The sequence below is a fragment of the Hemibagrus wyckioides genome, linkage group LG26 (assembly GCF_019097595.1).
Source record: "Hemibagrus wyckioides isolate EC202008001 linkage group LG26, SWU_Hwy_1.0, whole genome shotgun sequence".
Lineage (NCBI taxonomy): Eukaryota > Metazoa > Chordata > Actinopteri > Siluriformes > Bagridae > Hemibagrus > Hemibagrus wyckioides.
The window spans coordinates 16,055,613-16,078,935 of record NC_080735.1 but is presented as its reverse complement, the minus strand read 5'-3'; the positions used below and the strand labels follow the sequence as shown (position 1 = coordinate 16,078,935).

General features: G+C 39.9%; 1 protein-coding gene across 3 annotated transcripts in view; it reads right to left on the bottom strand.

Moving 5' to 3' along the window:
* Positions 1-3,294: 3,294 nt before the first annotated feature.
* dhrsx (dehydrogenase/reductase (SDR family) X-linked) overlaps positions 3,295-23,323 on the bottom strand; it is a 46,993-nt gene continuing 26,964 nt past the window's right edge. For 2 of the 3 annotated variants that reach the window (XM_058380844.1, XM_058380842.1), the window contains exons 4-7: positions 21,247-21,348; positions 16,532-16,739; positions 13,028-13,235; positions 3,295-5,809 (exon numbers count right to left, since the gene is read on the bottom strand). In XM_058380844.1, coding sequence (XP_058236827.1) covers positions 5,627-5,809; positions 13,028-13,235; positions 16,532-16,739; positions 21,247-21,348 — 701 coding nt within the window. In that variant the 3' untranslated portion in view covers positions 3,295-5,626. The remainder of the gene's footprint in view (positions 5,810-13,027; positions 13,236-16,531; positions 16,740-21,246; positions 21,349-23,323) is intronic. The other variant, XM_058380843.1, reaches the window with a different exon arrangement.

Here is a 23,323-nt window from a genome sequence, read left to right as displayed (position 1 = left end):
AAACTAAAGCTGGCTAATTAAACACAAAACAAAATAACACACGCTAATCTGTGTGTGACTAGTTGTTACGTCATATTACCTCACTAGCAGCTAACTTTACTAGTTACTTGCACTCAACAGAGGCACCAAACATCTCTGCTACTTCCTTCCAAGCGTTATTATTATTATAATTATTATTATTATTATTCATAAATTCCCTATGCAGGTTTATTGAGAGCTCTTAGCCGACAGGGTAATTATTGAGATTCAAATGTCAGTTGTCGCATGCTGCTGAAATCTTGGCTCATTGTCATTCATATACATAAAACATGAAGGTCGTCTGTCTCGTCGTTGCGTCCTCGCGCGAACGTTCGCTTAACCTTCAGCTGCACAGCTCAGTGGAAGTGAAAATGCTAACAAGTTTCTCCGTGTGAGAAGGGTTCTAGTTACTGAACGTATCCTAACTGCTCATACAGCTGCTGAAGATGCTTAAAGGAACATCTGGACCATAAACCTGAGGTAACCGACACTCAGGATTAGCTCGTCTTAAATTAGCCGTTCGGTCACTGGTGGTTGAAAATACGTCACGTCTAGCAAGTGGGCAATTTACGGGAGGTTCTGTAGCAAAATACACTCGCTTTTAAGGGGAAAGGAGGCTGGGTGAAAGGTGTAAAGGTGTGAGAGACTGATTGGAACTCCTCAGAGGCTGAAGTGTGGCACGCAGTAGCAGATGATCCCCAGGAGGCCTGCAACAGGGACAAATTGGCCCAGAGGTGGAAAGAGAGCAATACATGCTGACTGGAGGAAAAGTGCTGCTACTGCTGGGGTAATAATTCACCTGAGTGAAAGAAAGAGGATAGAAGACAGGAAATGGATCAAATAAAAATGAATATGTTGTGTATTACTCTACACAAAACACTGTATTTTTGTTATGTCTACAACGAATACGGTTATTCTGTAACTTTTATCAGTGGTGACCTGTCCAGGGTGTAACCCTGCCCTTCGCCCAGTGTGTGCTGGGATAGGCTCCAGCAGAACCCTGTGACCCTAATTGGGAATAAAGCGGGTATAGACAATGGATGGATGGATGTAACTTTTATTATTATTATATAGAAGATTTTTATTTTCTATTCAGCTCTAGTCTCTCTCTCTCTCTCTCTCTCTCTTTACACACTCCATTATCAGCACTCTATAAACAAATGGTAATGTTGGCCAGCTAAAGCCGAATGCTGGTGGGGTTTCAGTTACTTGCTTGGAAGCTAGCTGAGCTCCGCAATTCTACTGCTTTTTTTTGTTTGTTTGTTCTGTGTTCTGATATTCTTCTTCTATAAGTTTTATTACATCTCTATTTTCTAATTCCTCTGTGTGTGTCTGCTCTATCATGTACGGTGGCTGAGAAGTGCAAAACAAAATAACTAACATAAATTAACTGGATTTGTTCATTTGTTTTCTGATTTGTTATTTTGTTTCCTGATGTTATTGTGTTTTCTGATTTGTTATTTTGTTTCCAGATGTTATTGTGTTTTCTGATTTGTTATTTTGTTTCCAGATGTTATTGTGTTTTCTGATTTGTTATTTTGTTTCCAGATGTTATTGTGTTTTCTGATTTGTTATTTTGTTTCCAGATGTTATTGTGTTTTCTGATTTGTTATTTTGTTTCCAGATGTTATTGTGTTTTCTGATTTGTTATTTTGTTTCCAGATGTTATTGTGTTTTCTGATTTGTTATTTTGTTTCCAGATGTTATTGTGTTTTCTGATTTGTTATTTTGTTTCCAGATGTTATTGTGTTTTTGGATTTGTTATTTTGTTTCCAGATGTTATTGTGTTTTCTGATTTGTTATTTTGTTTCCAGATGTTATTGTGTTTTTGGATTTGTTATTTTGTTTCCAGATGTTATTGTGTTTTCTGATTTGTTATTTTGTTTCCAGATGTTATTGTGTTTTCGGATTTGTTATTTTGTTTCCAGATGTTATTGTGTTTTCGGATTTGTTATTTTGTTTCCAGATGTTATTGTGTTTTCTGATTTGTTATTTTGTTTCCAGATGTTATTGTGTTTTTGGATTTGTTATTTTGCATCCAAATGTCATTTTTTTCCTGATTTCTTATTGTGTTTTCTGATTTGTTATTTTGTTTCCAGATGTTTTTTTTTTTTATTTGTTGTTTTGTTTCAGATAATATTTTTTTCTGATTTGTTTTGTTTCCAAATGTTATTTTTTCTGATTTGTTATTTTGCATCATGTTATTTTTTTCTGACTTCTTATTTTGTTTTGCACTTCTCGGCCACCGTAATCGTGTATGTCTGTACTTTCTTCTGCACTGGAGCTCCTGTCACCAGGTCAAATTCCTAGTGTGTGTAAACATACCTGGTAATAAAGCTCTTTCTGACCTCTGACTGCATGTTACTAGCTATCCAGCTTCCACATCATCTTGAGCGTGACCTATAGTCTGTAGCAGCATATTTTAGACATATTTAACAGCTTTTCTACAGTAAAACATTAATGGCTCTGGCTATCTGACTCTTTTACACGACTTCAACTTCAAGTTTTTTGAACACTTTCATTTTTCTTGCAATAAAAACTGCACATAATTAAACATCCGCACTTTATTCATCACTGTCATTACATTCTATATTAACCAGTCACTGTATCATTTCCATATACTGTATTTTTTATAATGTGTCTCTTTATCTTCCACTTTATTTCATTTTCCATTACTCTATTTTACACAATGAAATGCATTGTACCTTATTTTTATTATTCTTATTTTATCTTATTGTATTTCATTTTGAATTATTTTGGACCCCCTCCAACCCTTTTTTTTTGACCCTACTCTATTTGATTCTTTTATAATACAGACAATAAAATAAAATAAAATAAAAAGTATTTCACTGCATGTCATACTGTGTATGATGGTGTGTGTGTGTGTGTGAGACTGGAGCAAGTGTAGCGTACCATTCACTTACCTGTATACGTTTCCACAGAGCCCTCGATTGCCAAAATCTCTATATATCATGTTTCCTTTAAAGACTTTAAAGCTAAAGATATTTGAGAAATTTGGGATGGGATGCTCATCGTTGTTCACTTTCTCAGGCACTGCTGCTAAGCATTTTGTACCTAAAGTCCAACAACTTCTTCTTAGTCATTTTTATTTATTTTATTTAATTTTTTTAAAAATATTTATTTATCTAGCCATCTATCTATTTAAATATTTATTTTTTTATATTTTTTTACTGAATTATTTCACATTTCCACAGCTTTCATTCGTCTGTCCAATTCATTATTATTTATTATTTTGTAACATTGATCGAAAATAAATGCAGCAATGTTGAATATTTTTATTTTGGAAAAAAAAAAAACCTTAATGATTTTAATATACAGGAAAAAAAGGGTACTGTTACAATAAACCATGTTCTCAAGTAGTGTAAGGAGAGTACATCATAATAATCCGTCGCGTTCCTGTTGGTGGTCTCTTTTAGGATCGGAGCACAAGTTTTCACACGAACACCAAATAATCATGACGCTTATTCCATACGCTTATTTTCAGCTTTAATGTCATTTCCACCTATAGACACCGCCGCAAAAACATAAACGTTTTGTAATTCTATTTAATATATATACGGGTTGCCAGATTTAATCGTTGGGTGAGGCGGAAGTCGTGTACTGGTGAGTCGGTACTGCACTTGAGTGTGTTTATTAAATTCAGCTGGGTGATGATCGGTGGAAGACGCAGGAGACACGTGTCAGGACTTCAAACGGATCCGTTTGATTCGCCCACGCCGCCGAGGGAAAACGTGACCCATCAGCCTTTGATGAGTCAAGTACTCCTACAGTGAAGAGCCAAACACACAAACACACACACTCATGACATTTTTATGCCACTCAGCACACGGCTGATCTAACAGTTTCCAAACCAAACCGCCGATCTTATTAATTTTTCTCGATCGACAAGGGGAAGTTTCTCATTGCACAAAAATTATACTTTAATTCTCCACCCACCAGCATCACACATCAAATAAACACACCACATCTGAAGTAACACTGATTTCAAGGTTTCTTTTGGAAATTTCGACCAAAGCGAATACGTTTGCCTGTTCCTTTCTTCTTTATATTTTCCTCCGAACGTTTGACGCTTCCACATCTCGTGTCGAGTGTTAATAGACGATGGAACCGTTCACAGTGAGCCGCGGCTGCCTTTAATAATCAAGAGCGAGTGCAATTATCTCCTCCTGAGCTTGCGTTTCTGATCAATCCTCAATATTGTTACGGATTTATTCCTTACCTCCTTATCGCTAGCTAATTAAAGCGACTTGTAGCCGTGCAAGGAAGCAATCACGCAAGGGCTGCAAATTAGGGCTGTAATTACCCTTCGCGATTGGGATGAAAGCCGAACGGCTCCGACTGATTAGCGAGCAGCCGATCGCACAGTGCGCCGGGGATGTAAGAAAACCCGGCTCGTGATTGGTTAACGGCAGAAGAATGGAGTTCACACGAAGACCGTTAAGCGTACTGTTACGGCACATGTTCTGAGCACACGATCGGTCAACTCATTGGTCACTTGACACATAAATACAAGACACTGTACACTGAACACAGTAACATTTGACACGGATACAAGTGAAATTTTCTGCAGGAAGGAAGCAGCACTTGGAGGAATGTTCACGCTTTCCCAGTCATTTTGGATTTCACACAAAGGGAGCTAGAAAACTAGAAGTCTTTTTGTTTTTCTCTCTATTCATTTCTGATTTGATTTAATTACTGAATCACGCGCCGGGAATTCACGACGAGACCTTGACCAGGACGTGGAAGTATCCAAACACTCCAGATAGCGTATTTATAAAATTCAAACATTTTCTCTCGCATGTGACGGGGGGGAAAAAACAGAACACTACAGCAGTTTAGTCGAATGGTCAGACACTACAATCAATCACATTTTTCCAACACATCACAGTCACCAAGATAGACCAAATAATAAAAAGGAAAAGAAAAATACGATCCTAGCAGGAATAAGTAGCATTCGGAAAAGCTACGTAGAATTGGAGGGAAATGTTTACTTAAAAAACCAAAAAAATGAAGCTTTATCAAATTTCCGGCGCTGTAGCATTTCCGCTTGTGCGTCTGCGATGGGTCATTAGAGTGTTAGAGCATGTTTGATTTAGCGCAGAGAGAAAAAGGAGCACACAGGAACAGGGGAATCCACTGAAGTCAGCACAAGACGAGATTTTTTTGCCCTCCGAAGCAGGAGAAAATGAAAACAGAGGCAGAGCGTTTCTTTTTTTGAGGCAGTACATGACCGTGATCCACCGGTCAAGTTTTGTTTTTTTTTCTTTACAGTAATTTAAGAGCCACAGCTTGGCAAATCAGTAGAACTTGTTATTGCATTGATTCTGGTTCTTAGCGTTAATGTAAGAAAAGTTCTCATAGTGCAGAATCATGACTCACCGGGCTTGGAAATGGTATACTAACTATTTACCTTCAGACAGAAGAATCAATCTTCACTGATTGCTACAAAGGAAGAAGTAAGAACTCCTTCTTCTATCAACATCATATACCGAGTATGAGACAAAGTGCAAAACGAAATTGTCGGTAAATGATCCTCCGTCGTCGTAAGCATGACCTGAATGCTCATGAGCGAGGAAGGGGATGTTCCTCAGGCTTCCTGAAGCCCCACCATGGCACAGCTCTTGGTCCACAGCTTTTCCTGCAGCTGCTTATCGTAGGAGCTCGCTGAGGAGATCTTCTTCTGGCCGTTGTACAGGTACAGGCCGCCGTGTCCTTCCAGCTCGGAGGCGGCGGCGGCGTACACGGCCGTGGAAGCTCCTTCGGCTGGAGTCTGTACAGGAGAAAGAGACACTTTTTTTTATTTTTTTTGAAAGTAACATCCACAAACTTGGATGAAATTAAGATGAAATCTGATTAAGAGATGTGGGGTTAAGCATTAATCGTGGACTACACAAACCATTAAAAAGCTTTTTAGAGCTTTTAAAGTGCTGCTTGTTTTTGTTCTAACGGCTAAATGACAAATGTGGCTGATAAACTGGAGGTAAAGTGCATCGTTTATAGAGAAATGCACATTTCCTGCCATTATACCCTCTATACCTCATTTTATATAATATACTTTTCTACAATTAAAAGTAAACCCTTTCTAAAAAATTGCCATGATACAGATTCAGTGTCTGAAGAACAGTTCAGAAGAAAATGAAAGTCTGTTTCATCTTAGCATCCACCTATCCATTTTCTGTAGCGTTTATCCAACACAGGGTCACAGGGAACCCGGAGTCTATCCCAGGGGGCTTGGGGTACGAGGTGGACACATCACAAGTCACAATCACACACACAATTTAGAGATCATGCCCTTGGACCTGTGGAGGAAACCAAAGAAAACCCTGAGGAACCCTCTGAAGCACGGGGAGAACATAGAAACTCCACCCACAAAGGATGGAGGCGGGACTCGAACCCTCACCCCCAGAGATGTGAGATAAACCTGCTAATCATCCCTGATAACAATTTTGGCTACATCTAGGTTTATATTAATGTTTTTGTTATGTTATCCTTACCATAGTAACCGCCTACATGTTGATTTTTCTAAAATGTGAATTAATTATTAATTATTTATAGCTATGGTGAGTTTTCTATGAGGAGACATTCATTTCTGGAAGGAGTCTCCAGTGTCAGCGTCTTCGGATCTGTCCTTGGTCTGAAGCTCGAACGCTTGGAAGCTGCTATAACTGTATAAATAAAAGAACTTGTTTCGCAAACAGAATGAAAAAAATATATTAAAAGTGATATTAAAAGGTTTTTATTTTATCTGTGTGTACAGGAAGCCCTCTCTGAGTTTCAGCGCAGATCCTGTGAGATTACAATGCAGGGCGGTCAGCCGGTTCCTGACCTCGGACGGATCAATTACGGAAGCAGCTCGGCGTCGTGGAACGCCTGTGGCATGGAGTGTGCTTCAAAAAGCCAGCCCTGAGGCTGGGCGAGCACGGCCAAGCAATTTCCTCTCTCCTGCTTTCCACTTTCCCATTTGAGGGAATTTGGATTAGGGTCAGTGAGCCTTTACACAAACTTTCACTTGGCCAAGTGGAATCAATATCCCAAACAAAAGAGAAAGAAAAGCCTCTTCTGAGGTGGCAGTCACCACACACACACACACACACACAGTCTGCATGCCTCGAAAGAACAAGCTGCTAAAAAGACTCAGGTAACACAAACTGTTGCTTAAGTCAATACTTCACCCTGAAGGCAGGCAGAGATTCACCTTATTCACAGAGCAAAGACACTTTCCTGCTGCTCTCTCCTGAAGTCATGAAGAAGAGAGAGACTGGAAACCTCTGAGATAAGAGCTTAAGAGTTTATTAGGATTGTATACTGGAGACTTGATCAATTTTAAATGCTGAGAGAGAGAGACAGAGAGAGAGAGAGAGGTGGAGAGAAAATGAACAAGTGAGATAGAGAGAAAGACGGGGAGAGAGAAACACACACAAAGAATCAGAAAGAGGGAGAGAGAGAAAGAGAGAGAGAGAACCATAAATATAGAGAAAGACAGAAAGAATAAGAGAGAGAAAGAACCAGAGAGAGAGAGAGAGAGAGAGAGAGAGAGAGAGAGAGAAAGAGACTTTGTCAGAGAGACTGTGTGTGTGTACGTGTGTGGGAGAGAGAGAGAAACAGAAAGACAGAGAGAATGTGAGAAAGAGTCCACAGAACAAGAGAAAGAGTCCAGAGAGAGAGAGAGAGAGAGAGAGAGAGAGAGAGAGAGAGAAGAGAGAGATGGGAGAGAGCAAAAAAGAGAAAAACAGAAAGACAAAGAGAAAGAGAGAGAGAGAGAACCAGAAAGATAGAGAAAGCAAGAGAGAGAGAGAGAGAGAGAGAGACAGAATAAGAGAGAGAGCAAAAAAGAGAAAATCAGAAAGATAGAGAATGAGACAAAAAGAACCAGAGAGAGAGAGAGAGAGAGAGAGAGAGAGAGAGAACAAAAAAGAGAAAAACAGAAATACATGGGGAATGAGAGAGAGAGTCCAGAAAGAGAGACAGAGAATGAGACAGAAAGAACCACAGTGAGAGAGAGAGAGAGAGAGAGAAACACAGAAAGGGGAAGAGACAGAGATAAAATAAAGACAGTTTTGAAATCCATGGTGATAAAGAATGAAATGAAGTCATAAGATTTACAGAGCACTAATTACACCTCAGTGCTTCACTTTAAATGGTTTGAAATCGATTTAGAATTTTATAGAACACCAAATCTTAGGACAGGCGCTCGAACCCAGTAAAGCTGAAGTCTGCCTTAAATCGATGTGCGATATTATCCACAACGCTCTCATTCAGAGTTGTCCACAAGGTCAGTAAGTATGTGGACAATAAGATTATAAAGTTCTCTCCTTTAAATGCTTTGGGGTCAGAATTTAACCCTTTAAGACCCGGTCCGGATTTGTTTAGCCCTTTGTTTGTCCTGCTTCGTTGTAGTTACTGTATAATTCATAGCTAACTTAATAATAACCCAAATGACTCAACGATATTACATAAACCCAAGACACGTCTGGTTCTCTTCTCTCCGTCTCTCTCTTCCTTTTCTCTCTAGCTTTGTGGCAGAAAACACTGTCAGTGACTGAGACGGTGCTAAAAATATCAGATATTCCACAAAACTGTTTAGAACTCTGAGCTTCTCGATTGAAGCTGCTGGGTTTTGTGTTTTATTGTTTCAACATCTGGATAATCTGTCAGAAATCCCCTCCCCCTCCAACACCTTTCCCCCCCCGATGCCTTTCAAAATAATTTCCTGATGCGCGTCCCTAATTTCTTTGTCTATCCAGTCGTGAAATGATCCCTGATGCTTCGCATCCATTATTCATGACCGCGCGGCTCGCTGAGATTTTAAGGTGCGTACCTTCCAGCGTAGCATGGCATGTGTTTGAAAAGCCAGAAATTAATAAACAGATGGGAAATAAACAATTTCAGACTGATCTGAATCGTAAAAATGTTTGTCGTTTACAAGTGTGTGCAGGTGTACAATTATAACAGCACTGGACTAATGTTTAGATGTGTTTCAAAATTACTCACGTCTATTAAATGCCAGATAATTCCAGAAGTGTTACAGTAATAACATTCAACCCATAGTTATATTGGCCACGCCTCCTTCACTGAGACGGAGTCATAGAGACCACATCTTCTTCATTGAGGCCACACCTTCTTCACTGAGGCCACACCTCCTTAACTGTGTCATAGAGACCACACATTCTTCACTGAGGCCACACCTTCTTCATTGAGGCCACACCTCCTTTACCTGGACTGAGTCACACAGGCCACACCTCCTTCAGTGAGACCAAGTCACAGAGCTCACACATTCTTCACTGAGGCCACACTTCCATTACCTGGGCTGAGTCACACAGGCCACACCTCCTTCACGGAGACTGAGTCACAGAGGTCACACCTTCTTCACTGAGGCCACACCTCCTTTACCTGGACTGAGTCACAGAGGCCACACCTCCTTTACTAAGGCCACACCTCCTTCACTGAGACTGAGTCACAGAGGTCACACCTTTTTCACGGAGGCCACACCTCCATTACCTGGACTAAGTCACAGAGGTCACACCTTCTTCACTGAGGCCACACCTTCTTTAGCTGGACTGAGTCACAGATGCCACACCTCCTTCACTAAGGCCACACCTCCTTTACTGGGACTGAGTCACAGAGGTCACACCTTCTTCACTGAGGCCACACCTCCATTACCTGGACTAAGTCACACAGGCCACACCTCCTTCACTGAGACTAAGTCACAGAGGTCACACCTTCTTCACTAAGGCCATGCCTACTTCAGTGAGACTGAATCACAGAGGTTACACCTCCTTCACTGAGGCAACACCTCTTTTACTATGGCCTTTACAAAAGGGCCACGCCGCCTTCACTGAGACTGTCACAGAAGCCAGGCCTCTTTCCCTGAGACTGATTCACAGAGGCCACACCTCCTTCACTGAGACTGTCACAGAATCCACGACTCTTTCACTAAGATGGAGTCACAGAGGCTATGCCTCCTTGATTGAGATTAAGTCTCAGAAGCCATACCTCTTTCCCTGAGACTGATTCACAGATGCCAATGTATTGAATCAATGAATCATATTAGTGTTATTTTCAATTGCTGATTCTTTACACCTGTGGTTTTGTAATATACGCAATTTGATGCTCAGATATATGAAGCTTAGCAAAGACCAGGATATGGTGTGAAAGGTTTCACCCTTTCTCCTGCACGTGAGCCATGCGCGTGAGAAGGAAAATCACCATGGCAATGAACATCCCAATGAATCAATATCAGCACTCATCATCTTGACAAGAGCAGGAGTTTCACGGAAATTAAATTCGGATGAGAAAGATAAGTGTGATTTTTTTTTTTTTGTCTGAAGGCCACTAGAACAGCTGGTGGCTTACTAGCCACTCTGAAGGGTCCTTTCATGTCAACATAATCACCTCAGGTTTTCTCAAACCAGGTTTTATAATATGCCTAGAAAACCTAATAATATTCACAGTGTCACCTGTTTTGCAAGCAAAAACCACAATACAGAAAATGACTCATTTTACCAAATCATTTAAAGGGGAAGCAGCCTATGATTACCACCATCCACCACTGCAACCACACACACACACACACACACCTACCACCTCTACAAACACACACACACACTTATCTCCTTCTGATGTGCAAACATAAAATAAATCCAATTATCCTTCACCTCGACACACATCATGGTGACCAACTATAAGATTTCCAAGATAAATTCCAAGGGACCAGCTGGCCTTGTTGACAGCCACGAAAACAAATGCACCAATTAAAAGATAAAAAAAAATACAGGAAGTGAACAGAACGGTGTCACATCCCAGGCTGAAGAGAATCATTATCATATTACAACATATTCGGTCTTGAGGGCTGGATCACGGAGACAAATGCTGCAATCACCACATTATTTCCATGTGAGTCACGTCAGTCCGAAGACAATATCACCTTATTAATGGCTTCATTCCTGGTAAAATAAAATTATTGGCACCCTTTGTGGAAATGATTAGAATCAAACACAACTGGGAATATACAGCTGTAGGGGTTCTATGGATAGTTATGGGTTCATAGTTTCTCAAAGAGGTTTTTATGTGGAAAATTACCTGAGGAAGAAATACAATGAGGAGCGCTACATCAATAAGACTAAACAATAATTAAAGACATGGGTTTTACATTTTCTTCTGAGTGGTTTAGAATAGAATGTGCAATAATAGAGTTAGTTTAAAAGGGCAAAATTACTAGCACCTCACTCTTAAAATTTAGTCTCTTCCTATAAAAAATTTACAAATTAGAAACACTTGTAGAAGGATTTTTGTTACCCAGAACATTTAAAAACATCCATCCATCCATTTTCTATACCCTCTTTATTCCTAATTAGGGTCACGGGGATCTACTGGAGCCTATCCCAGCACACATTGGGTGAAAGGCAGGGGTACACCCTGGACAGGTCACCAGTCCATCACAGGGCCACATATAGACAGACAACCACACACACTCACTCCTATGGGCAATTTGGAATTACCAATCAACCTAATGTACATGTCTTTGGACTGTGGGAGGAAACCGGAGTACCCGGAGTAAACCCACGCAGGCACAGGGAGAACATGCAAACTCCACATTTAATACCTTTATATTATTAGATCATAAGGTTCCTCTTCAATTAAGATCCCAGTTTTTAGTTTACAATCCAGTTCCAGTACATAGGCTGACATTCTATTTTGTCCTGAAAATATTTCTGCCTTGATTTGCATTTCAGTTTTGGTTAAATATCTTGTTCAAACAAATTCAGCCAAGTCTTAACCTCGTGACAGCTAGATTTTAATCTGAAACAAGCTGGTGCTTAAAAATTCACCATCTTATTATCAATTTTTTTTTTTTATAATAAATCACCACAGATGCTTTTCCTCGTATTCAGTCTCTATTCTCAGTTTTATTTTTCATTAGCATCTACTTTCCTGAATTGTTTGTGTAGAAACTCTTCATTCTCTTGAAGCGTGCCAGTATTTCTGGAGCTGACCGAATGAACTCCGATGGTCAATGAGCTATGCTGAGTTCTGTAACCCAATCCCAGGTACAAGCCATTTCTTATACCAGTGATGGCAATTTGCGTTCAAGGACAAATGTCTATGAAAATAGACAATAAACTGCAGCAATGTGCGTCCTTGAAGATTTATTATAACACGGAATAAATTCTTCGAACTCTGTTGCCTTTAGCGGCGATCGCTCGAGCAAAACGGGTTGATCAATAATAAAGAAAGGACGTCGTGATTCTGTAACAGTTTTCTAGTTAGACTGCATTCTCTCTTAGGGAGAACAGGATGACACTTAATATTGATGTATACATTATGTATGATATGATCGTTCTCTGACTTTTCATCAAGACATCGCAGCATTAAAAGAATGGCATGTCCTTTATCTTATCTCTCTGTGCTGTATGACCAGACAGGAAAGATAAAGGAGATGAGACATAAGTCATAAATAAAAAAAATAAAAAAAACTGAATTATGACTGTGGGATTTTTGACTCTTCGTGGTATAAACAAATGATTTATTTGTCCGGAATGTGTAAAAAAACAGGAAAATGAGAAGCAGAATCAAGGGAAGAAATAATGGTATAAAATTTCTGTCTAGTTGGGAGCTGCTTGTTGGTGGTGGCAATCATGAAAACTTAGCTTGATGGTGATTTATGAGGCGATACTACAGTAATACACTGAAATAAAACACTGAGGCTTTTTAATATAATACTTTTCAGTTTCTAATGTGTCACAGGTCGATCTGAGAGGGAATAAAATAGAGGTACTAGTGTACTATGATATTAAAATATATTTATAAGTTTGGTAATTCTGGAAATATAATAATATCAGACACATAAACATCAGTGGATCTCCATTAAGAAGAGAATTATTGCAAATAATTGCAATAACTATTTTCTATTTCAAACTACAAGTTACAAAGTATTCTGGTTAAAAAATTAGATATGAAAAAGCAGTGTATTGTTTTTTCTTCATCTCACCCTGAAGAGCAGTTTGGCCACAGGTTTTTTAGCCAGCTGAGCAGGAGAGCACAGGTTCTGGTACAAGTCTGTGTCCACCATGCCAGGGTCCACTACGTTAGCCGTTACAGGATCACCTCGAGCCCACAGCCGCTCCTGCAGGTGGTATGTGAAAAGCACCAGGGCCAGTTTACTCTGAGAGTACGCACCATGGGAACTATAACACGACCTGAAACAGAGAGAGAGAGGCAGAAAAGAAGAGCCTTGTGTAAAATTGTAAATCCTTCAATTTTATTGAGTGTATCAGAGAAACCCTACAGAACATATTCTACGTGGCTTTCTATTGAAAAAGCTATGTGCATCATGCTAAACTATCAGTATAGCTCCCTATACCTTAGAGACTAAATTCAATTATTTTACTAGGAAGGAGAACTGTCCTTAAATCTTAACAAAGGTAAATTATTCATTCTCGGAAAGACCGGCTCTCCCCCCCGTAATCGAAACCGTCCATTATTCGAGCTCACGCTGCTACTCACATACTCGATGTACAACACGACAAGTCATTACATGGGTACACAGGGTGCCGCGCTTGCCGTATTTCATTTTCTCCCTCGTCTGTATTTATTGCCGTGTTTGTAGTCGGCTCTTGTTGGAAGCCGGCAAACATTCAGTCAATCGATAGACACATAAGGCTCAACTGTGCGTGCTGCGTTATAAGCCTCGTGTCCTTGAGCGGAAAGGAACATCAGCAATATGCAGCTGCAGCGAAGGAGGAAACCTCTCGAAACCAAAAGCAATAAAAAAACACAAGCCCAGGGAAGAACAAGCAAACAGAAATGATACATTCTGAAGTGCCAGGTCACCACTGGCGCTGGTTCTATCTTGACCGGTGCAGGAATAATAGAGTGTTTGATATGACACTCAAGAAAAAAAAATCATAGAGACTGAGGTAAAAAAATTTCATAGGCTGTAGTTTTTCTTATTTTTCTGGACGATTATTAAGACATGAGATGAAAAGGCAGTATGTTTTTAGGTCATGCACTCGCTTATGAATCACCGATCACACACTTAAGAGAAAAGCAAAAAATAAATAAATAAATAAATAAATAAATAAATAAATAAATCACTGTAATTATAAAAGCTGAACAGTGGGATAATGTATGGTTTATTTTCACCTACTTCTTTGAGTTTTATTGTAATTTTTCAACCGAGGATATAAATATTATGGCTCATAAATGGACTTTCCAAATTCAAAGACTTTTTGGACTATACAAGCAATTCTTTATTTTTTTCTTTTATAAATTTCCTCCCAAAATTACAAATAATATATTTTACAACTGGGCAGCACGGTGGCTTAGTGGTTAGCACTGTTGCCTCACAGCCCTGGGTTCGAATCCTGGGTTCGAACAGGCAGGGGCCTTTCTGTGTGGAGTTTGCATGTTCTCCCCGTGCCTGTGTGGATATACCCCAGGTACTCACATAGTCCAAAAACATGTACATTAGGTTGATTGGTAATTCTAAATTGCCCATAGGAGTGAGTGTGAGTGGTTGTCTGTTTATACACTATATTGCCAAAAGTATTCGCTCACCCATCCAAATAATCAGAATCAGGTGTTCCAATCACTTCCATGGCCACAGGTGTATAAAATCAAGCACCTAGGCATGCAGACTGTTTTTACAAACATTTGTGAAAGAATGGGTCGCTCTCAGGAGCTCAGTGAATTCCAGCGTGGAACTGTGATAGGATGCCACCTGTACAACAAATCCAGTCGTGAAATTTCCTCGCTCCTAAATATTCCACAGTCAACTGTCAGCTGTATTATAAGAACGTGGAAGTGTTTGGGAACGACAGCAACTCAGCCACGAAGTGGTAGGCCACGTAAACTGACGGAGCGGGGTCAGCGGATGCTGAGGCGCATAGTGCGAAGAGGTCGCCAACTTTCTGCAGAGTCAATCGCTACAGACCTCCAAACTTCATGTGGCCTTCAGATTAGCTCAAGAACAGTGCGCAGAGAGCTTCATGGAATGGGTTTCCATGGCCGAGCAGCTGCATCCAAGCCATACATCACCAAGTGCAATGCAAAGCGTCGGATGCAGTGGTGTAAAGCACGCCGCCACTGGACTCTAGAGCAGTGGAGACGCGTTCTCTGGAGTGACGAATCGCACTTCTTCATCTGGCAATCTGATGGGTTTGTGGGTTGCCAGGAGAACAGTACTTGTCTGACTGCATTGTGCCAAGTGTAAAGTTTGGCGGAGGGGGGATTATGGTGTGGGGTTGTTTTTCAGGAGCTGGGCTTGGCCCCTTAGTTCCAGTGAAAGGAACTCTGAATGCTTCAGCATACCAAGACATTTTGGACAATTCCATGCTCCCAACTTTGTGGGAACAGTTTGGAGCTGGCCCCTTCCTCTTCCAACATGACTGTGCACCAGTGCACAAAGCAAGGTCCATAAAGACATGGATGACAGAGTCTGGTGTGGAGGAACGTGACTGGCCTGCACAGAGTCCTGACCTCAACCCGATAGAACACCTTTGAGATGAATTAGAGCGGAGACTGAGAGCCAGGCCTTCTCGTCCAACATCAGTGTGTGACCTCACAAATGCGCTTCTGGAAGAATGGTCAAAAATTCCCATAAACACACTCCTAAACCTTGTGGACAGCCTTCCCAGAAGAGTTGAAGCTGTTATAGCTGCAAAGGGTGGACCGACGTCATATTGAACCCTATGGATTAGGAATGGGATGCCACTTAAGTTCATATGCGAGTCAAGGCAGGTGAGCGAATACTTTTGGCAATATAGTGTATGTGGCCCTGTGATGGACTGGTGACCTGTCCAGGGTGTACCCCTGCCTTTTGCCTAATGTGTGCTTTGATAGGCTCCAGCAGACCCCCGTGACCCTAATTAGGAATAAAGTGGGTATAGAAAATGGATGGATGGGTATTTTACAAATGGCACGTCGCACATTTGTCATGTCTTCAAGATTTCTATACTCCGCCTTTTCCAGCCATGCTGCATTTCCCAGGCATCGCTCCATCTTCACTGTAAACTCCAGACGAGTTACAGGAGCTGTCTGTCAAAACACGTAGGCGAATAGTGTGCGGAGGGGGAGGGGCTTCAGCAGTGTGTCATATTTCGAGCGTCAGGATTGTATTCGTGTTCTATTGACAATAAACACTTTTAATTTATTTAGCGATTTTGTCTTTTTCGTAATTCAAGAGATTTTCAAGCACACTGGTTTATGAAACTGTTCTCAATTTTTCCTTATTTCTGGACTTAAATTTCAAAAAGAACCTTGTACGAACCCGGCCAAGAATATTGAAATGAATGAGGTCAAATGATGCTCATGTGAATGTTAACTATGTTTTTAAACAACTAAAAGAAAGTAAACAGGAAATTTCTTTGTTTTGTAATTTTTTCTTGAAAAAAGTTTCTTGACAAAAATCTTGCCATTGTAAATGTTGGTGAGAGTTAGCAAAGATAAATCACACACTTTATATGGCCATTTTAAGAATTAAAGCTTGTGTTACCTGCCCTGCAGGTCGTTTAGATCAAGTCTTCCTCCATAATGAGTGGCTGAGGATACGGTGATGATGCGGGAGCACCTCCTGCTCTGCCCAGAATCTCTCAGCCCAGCAAGCAGCAAGTTGGTCAACAAGAAGTGGCCCAAATAATTCAGTCCAAAGTGCAACTCAAATCCATCCTCGGTCTTTCTTTCTGGGACCAGCATAACACCAGCTAGAGATGTGGAAAATGCAGAAAAAGATATATCATTATCTCAGAAAAGCATTACTGGGAGCTCTATTCCTTTTCATTGGTTATATCTGTGGGGGGATTTGCCTTAATAGATGCTAAAGCTATAATATGCAATGAAAGTGAAACTCGGGGGCTGTTAAAACACTGGTCTTCATCCTGAACACAAATGACGCACATTATTACTGCAGATTCCGAACCATAGGAGGTAAAGTGGCTTTAGACTAAAGTGGCTGTAAAAATGTTTGTCAGATTATCAGATGATACCAATGAGGGCACCCGAGGAGGAAAGGCTGGGGGAGATATCTCTGGGTGATAGTTGCACTGGCTCTCACATGTCATTGACCTATTTAGCACATCCAGAAGGACACATGGGCTGTTCAGCTGCTGAGGCTGAAGTGATTTTGTCCAAAGAAATATATATATATATATATATATATATATATATATATATATATATATATATATAAAAAAGCAGCAGCCAAGAGTGCAACTTTCTGTGAAGTCCTTGAAGGAACTTCTCTGGAAACAAACAGGAGTAAACTAGCATTGCTTGTCACTGTGGTGAGACTGGTTAAGGCTGTGTCCTTTAAGTACATTTCAAATATGAAGCTCTGGGACTTTTGGTTCCCGAGAAACAAGTCTGCTACAGACGACATTTGAAGTGCTTACAATGCTCATTAATATTTAATATACTTCAGGAAAAAAAAACAAAGTCCTGAGTCATCTGGTTTCTAAGAAATGAGCCCCCAGATGCCCCGGTTTGAAGCTGCGTATCTCTAGAATGCCACAACGGACATGGACAAAATTTCAAGTGACTTGTGAATATGCTTCGAAAGAGCCTGGAACTGAAAGGAGAATTTTACCTCAGCCATTGCCCTGAAGGTCTAATTATATCCATTATAAGCTTTTTCCTCATTTTCTCCCCAATTTGACCATCTGCCAATTCCCATCCACCTGCCAGCTCTCCTCTATCACTCAAGAGCTAGTGTTGCTGTGATCTACATTGGAGAGAACATGGCCAATCTTGCTCCCCTGGCTCCCAGCCACAAATGGCTGTATCATTGCTGGGATTTTCTGTTTTCCAGGGGGGATGTGGTAGCTTAGGTGTTGGACTACTGATTGGAAGGTTAGGAGTTTAAATCCCAGGTCTGCCAATGCTGGGCCCTTGAGCAAGGCAGTTTAAAATGTAAGTCACTCTGGATAAGGGTGCCTGCCAAATACCATAAATGGAAAACACTTGGGAGTTCACAAAATTTACAAGATATGTAACGTTAATAGAACCATTCACCAGGTACAAGAGGTAAAACCTCAAAAGAACCATGCCTACAAGTGAACCATTCACCTGGTACAAGAGCTATAACCTTGAGAGAACCATTCACCAGGTACAAGAGCTATAACCTTGAGAGAACCATTCACCAGGTACAAGAGGTATAACCCTGAGAGAACTATTCACCAGGTACCAGATGTATAACCTTGAGAGAACCAGCCCAAAAAGAGAACCATTCACCAGATACAAGAGGTATAACCTCGAGAGAACAATTCCCCAGGTACAAGAGGTATAACCTTGAGAGAACAATTCCTCAGGTACAAGAATTATAACCTCTTGAGAACTATAACAACAATGGCCAATGCAACTTTTATACAGAGTGTACCATTCTCTGAAAATGTAATCACATGATGTTTTCCTCCCTCGTTTATGACAGAGGGGTTTCAAGCTCACTGCAGGCTATGTTCAGCTTGACCCAAACCTCCCCGCCTTGACGCCTGAAACTCGCTGGAAACCACCTTGTGCAAGGTTCCATTATGAACAGTGTGTGCTGGATAATTTGCCACAGGAGAGAAATCATTATGGCATGGAAATAAACAGCGCTTAATCCGTGCCAAAGATCAAGCCCCCTCCTATTGTCTTTGTGCACAACCCATTCTCGGGAAAGAGCATCCGCTTTACGACATATGCTCCATCATAATTGTGCTCTTCAGAGAATTAGCGCTTGGCTCCCTTGAGCACATGGTAATCAGGATTACAGCGGTGCTCTGTCCCATGATGTATTTAAAACCAAAATTAAAATGAAGCTTTATGCTCTTTTTAATTATACAAAGAGCTGTCAGTTTGGATGCAACCATTCCTTTGTTAAAATATATCATGTGTTTGGGGGAAGAAAAAAAAAAACAGAATCTGCACCCAATGACCGGTCAAAATGCCTAACCGTATCGCCTCTGTGCCAGTGATGAGGCTCTCGGGGGTCAAGCGATGACCTTTCCGCATCATTAGTCCCTCAATGGGGCGGTACAGATGCGTTTGTCCTTCAGCTGTTATCAGCAGGATGGGATGTGTGCCGGGGAAGCAGAGACGGAGAGAAGGAGAGAGAGAGAGAAAGAGAAAGAAAAAAAGAGAGAGAGAGAGAGTGTGAATTATTAATTCTCCACTGTTTGAAACAGGACGGAGTGTGACTGTTCCTGTCGTCTGCGACGCTCCCTGGGGAGGGCTGCTAAATAGGAGCCATCTAGTTAAAAACAGATGACCCCTAAGGCCCCGAGGACCTGGATCAGACTCTTCAGGAAAAAAAATAAATAAAAAAACATCACAGGAGAGCTGGATATCTACTGACACTGCCAGGGTGGACAGTTCTTAATTGTGATTCTTGCTAATTTTGAAAGCTTTGGCACAGTTTCTGAAAGAGCTCCACAGGCACTCTGGACGAGAAGGCTGTATTCAGACTGAAGGGTTAGAAGCTGCCCTGGGGTTTACATCTGGGGTTTTGGCATGAGGTTGCAATGAAGGCCTTAAAGTCACCTGAAACTTCTATGGAGATTTTTTTATGTTAAATATTAAATAGCATGTCATACTGCTTTTACAAAAAATAAAATAAAATAAAATAAAATAAAATAAAATAAAATAAAATAAAATAAAATAAAATAAAATAAAATAAAATAAAATCCTGAACAAATAAATCAAGAAAGTATAAACTTACACCCTTCCTTTCATCAAGAAATCAAATTTCATGTACGCTCATAGGACAAAGGTTTTTGGATGGTTATCTTTGGTCTGGTTCTTTGAATGGTTGTTGGATGGTCTGATGAGCTTTGGATGGTTCTTTGGATGGTTGCTACTTGAAACCATTTCGACAGGTTCTACAGTAAAAGCTTAAAGGATTCTTCTTGAAGGACAAATAAAAAAATATGCAAAAAAAAAATGCAAATAAAAAATAAAGTTCTGACATTTTTCCTTTGTCAACCAGTGCTGCATGGTCTGCATTTGCATACAGATCTGTGAAAGGCTCTTATACTTTATGATGAAATAACATGAATTTTTTTAAAGAATGTCGTGAAAATCAAGTCAGAGGTGAGAATGGAGAGGCAAAAACTGCCTGAGAAGACAATGAGGAAGAAACCCAGAAAAAAAAAAAACAGATGCAAAAGGGAACCTGTCCTCTTCTGGGTGCCACGATAGTGCTAGTATAAATCATTACAGTATAATAATGAGTCTAAAGACAAGTTCAGGATGACTGTACATGTTCTTCTTATCATTAACCTTATAACTTATCATTTAAGTGTTTAAGTGCTGAGTCTTACAGTCTGGGGGGGGAAAAGATAAAGCATAAAAAAAAGATAACGATAATATAAAAGAAAGTGCATTAAAAGCTCTTTCAGTTTGTTCCTCTTAAGGGAATGCCCTTAAAGGGAAGTCTCTTTGAAAAACCTTACAACAGAGAGAGGTTTTCATCTTTTACAAAAGGTTACAAATAAAAACCCTTTCTGAATGTGAAGACCCACAGAGGTTTGGAAACGAACACCAGGCCATGGCTTCCAATGTGATTAATGCAAGCAACTAAACATCTAGGACCAGAATCTTGATGATACACATTGAGCATACACTCTACCTGTTTAATACTTAAACTCTAAATCAAAAAATAATATAAATATATATTGATCTTGCACTGTTATGGGCTCTTCAATATGATCTTCTGGGGAAACTCCATGAAAGGAGCTTCAAGTACAGCCGCCTGAGCATGCTGTGAACTTTTTCAGGTTCTCAGTTTGTCCCTCTGAAGAATTAAACGTTCTTGACGAACTTTACTTGGAATGTGATGTGAAGGAGAAACCCAAAGGTCTCTAAAACATCCCATAAACAAGCAGAATCCAAAGGAAGCTTTAAACAGCCTTCTTTGGTATTTCTAAAGGATTCTTGAAAAACTTTACTTTTTTCTACACACACACACACACACAAAAATCAATCTACCACCATTAAGGGCTCTTCGTTTTAATCTTCAAGTGGAATCTTCCAATAAACTTCCTTGAAAGGAGCTTCCAAGTTCAGCCTTGAGCATTTCTTTCAGGCTTTCACAGTTTGTCCCTCTGAAATAGCACTGAAAGCTTCTTGAGAAAGTTTACTTGGAAAATGATGTGAAAGAGGAAGCCTTTAACAACCTTTTTTTGTGTAGCTACTCTTTATTACTCATGTGCCGAGTGATCTGTTAGTTCTACATACCGTTATTGACGAGAATGTGTAGAGGCAGACCCTTGGCTTTAAATCTCTGTACAAACTGTCGCACGGACTTCAAGGAGGCCAAGTCCAGGTACATGAACTCCACTGCAAACAGAAGAGCACCACAAGATCATTACTAATGCAACTACATCCAACCATCGATCATTTAAATCAATACACTGCCATTTATTATACAAGCTTACAAAGAGCTCAAACAGAATGGGTGATTGTCATGACTTCCATATGAACAAGAAAGCGTTCGTGTCATTTATCGTTGATTTAGATATATTTATAACTTGATGGCAAGTTAATAGTCCCTCCAGGATTTGGCTTTTTTTCCCCCAACAATACATGACTTTTTTCCACATTTGGATGTATATTTTGTATATTTGTTTGTGCCTTTTACGATGTCATCATTCCAAATCTGCATAAAATCTGAGGTTATTTTGAAAAATAGCAAGTTCCTCTGAATCGCTTGGACCTTGCTTAATTTGGTGTAAAGTTCTGCAAATGCAAAATCACTAAATCCTGAAGGGACTGACTGAACAAGGTGTAAAACAAAACGTAAGAAAGACGCGAGATTCAGACAATTAAAGAAAGTCTTCTTTAAAGTCAAAGACAAATTAGGATTCTTGTATACCTTCAGCTTCATACAGACGCCCGCTTTTGTCATGTAAATTTCCTGGATAAAAAAAAATTGAGGTGATGTTGATGAGGAAAAATTCCCTAAGATGGCATGAAGAAACTGTGAGAGACTCAAAAGGGAACCTCATCCTCATCTGGGTGACACCGAATAGTGTGATTATAAACCATTTCCCTTCTATAACTGTGTAATATATGGTCAAGAAGTGTGACTGTGTAACCAGGAAATTCATTCTAGTTTAAACATGATGTCTATTTTGTTGAGCTGCTCACTGACAGAGAATTGAGTGCAAAATTGATCGTGTCAATTGCATCTTCATCCAATTCTAGAGAAAGAATCTAGAGCTGGCTAAGATCTAGCTTCTTGTCTAATGTGTTCATTCTGTTCATTGTTAAAAAATGTACACACCTATTTATGCCCTTTGGGGCAGTGGTGATCCAAGTGGTTAAGGCTCTGGGTTGTTCATTGGAGATCAGGGTTCAAGCCCCAGCACCACCAAGCCCCACTGTTGGGCAACTGAGCAAGACCCTTAACCCTCCTTGCTCCAGGGGAACTCTATCATAGCTGCCCCTGCGCTCTGACCCCAACTTCCTTAGCTAAGATATATGAAGTAAAGAATTCCACTGTGCTGTAATGTATATGTGGTGATAAAAGATTCTTGCCCTCAGTTCTTTTTTTTGAAAACTCAAATTAAATTATGGCAGCAACGTATTATGTTTCTTCTAAAGATGTCAGTAGTCACACTATCATTGAGGCGATCATGTGACCGTCATAAGAGAGACAAAGAAAAGTCAAGTCGATACACACTTGACTTTTGAGCAACGCAAGATCATTTTGAAGTGGTATTGTAAATTTGAAAATGTGTGTGAAGTTCAATGACCAGGCAATGTCATCGTGTTTTGGAACAGAACATAACCACCAACATGACTAACAATCGCTAACAATCAGACTAACAATAGACACACACACACACTATATATATATATATATATATATATATATATATACATACATATATATACATATATATATATATATATATATATATATATATATATATATATATATATATATATATATATATATATATATATATATATATATACACATACATACACACACACCTAGGGGATCAGTGTTTAAGGTGCTGGACTACTGACTACAATCCCAGGTCCACCAAACTGCCACTCCTGGGCCCTTGAGCAAGGCCCTTAACCCTCAATTGTATCCCCTCATTTGTATAAAATAAATGAGATAAAAATGTAAGTGGCTCTGGATAAGGATGTTTGCTAAATGCCAAAAATTCAAATGTAGAATATAATCTGATAGGTTGTGGGTGAGAGGATTGTTGCTCAGGGACTTCAAATGTTCATAAATGACCCTCAGAAGGTTGCATTTCCATTTTTGTAAGCGATAACAATATTCTCTAATAACCTA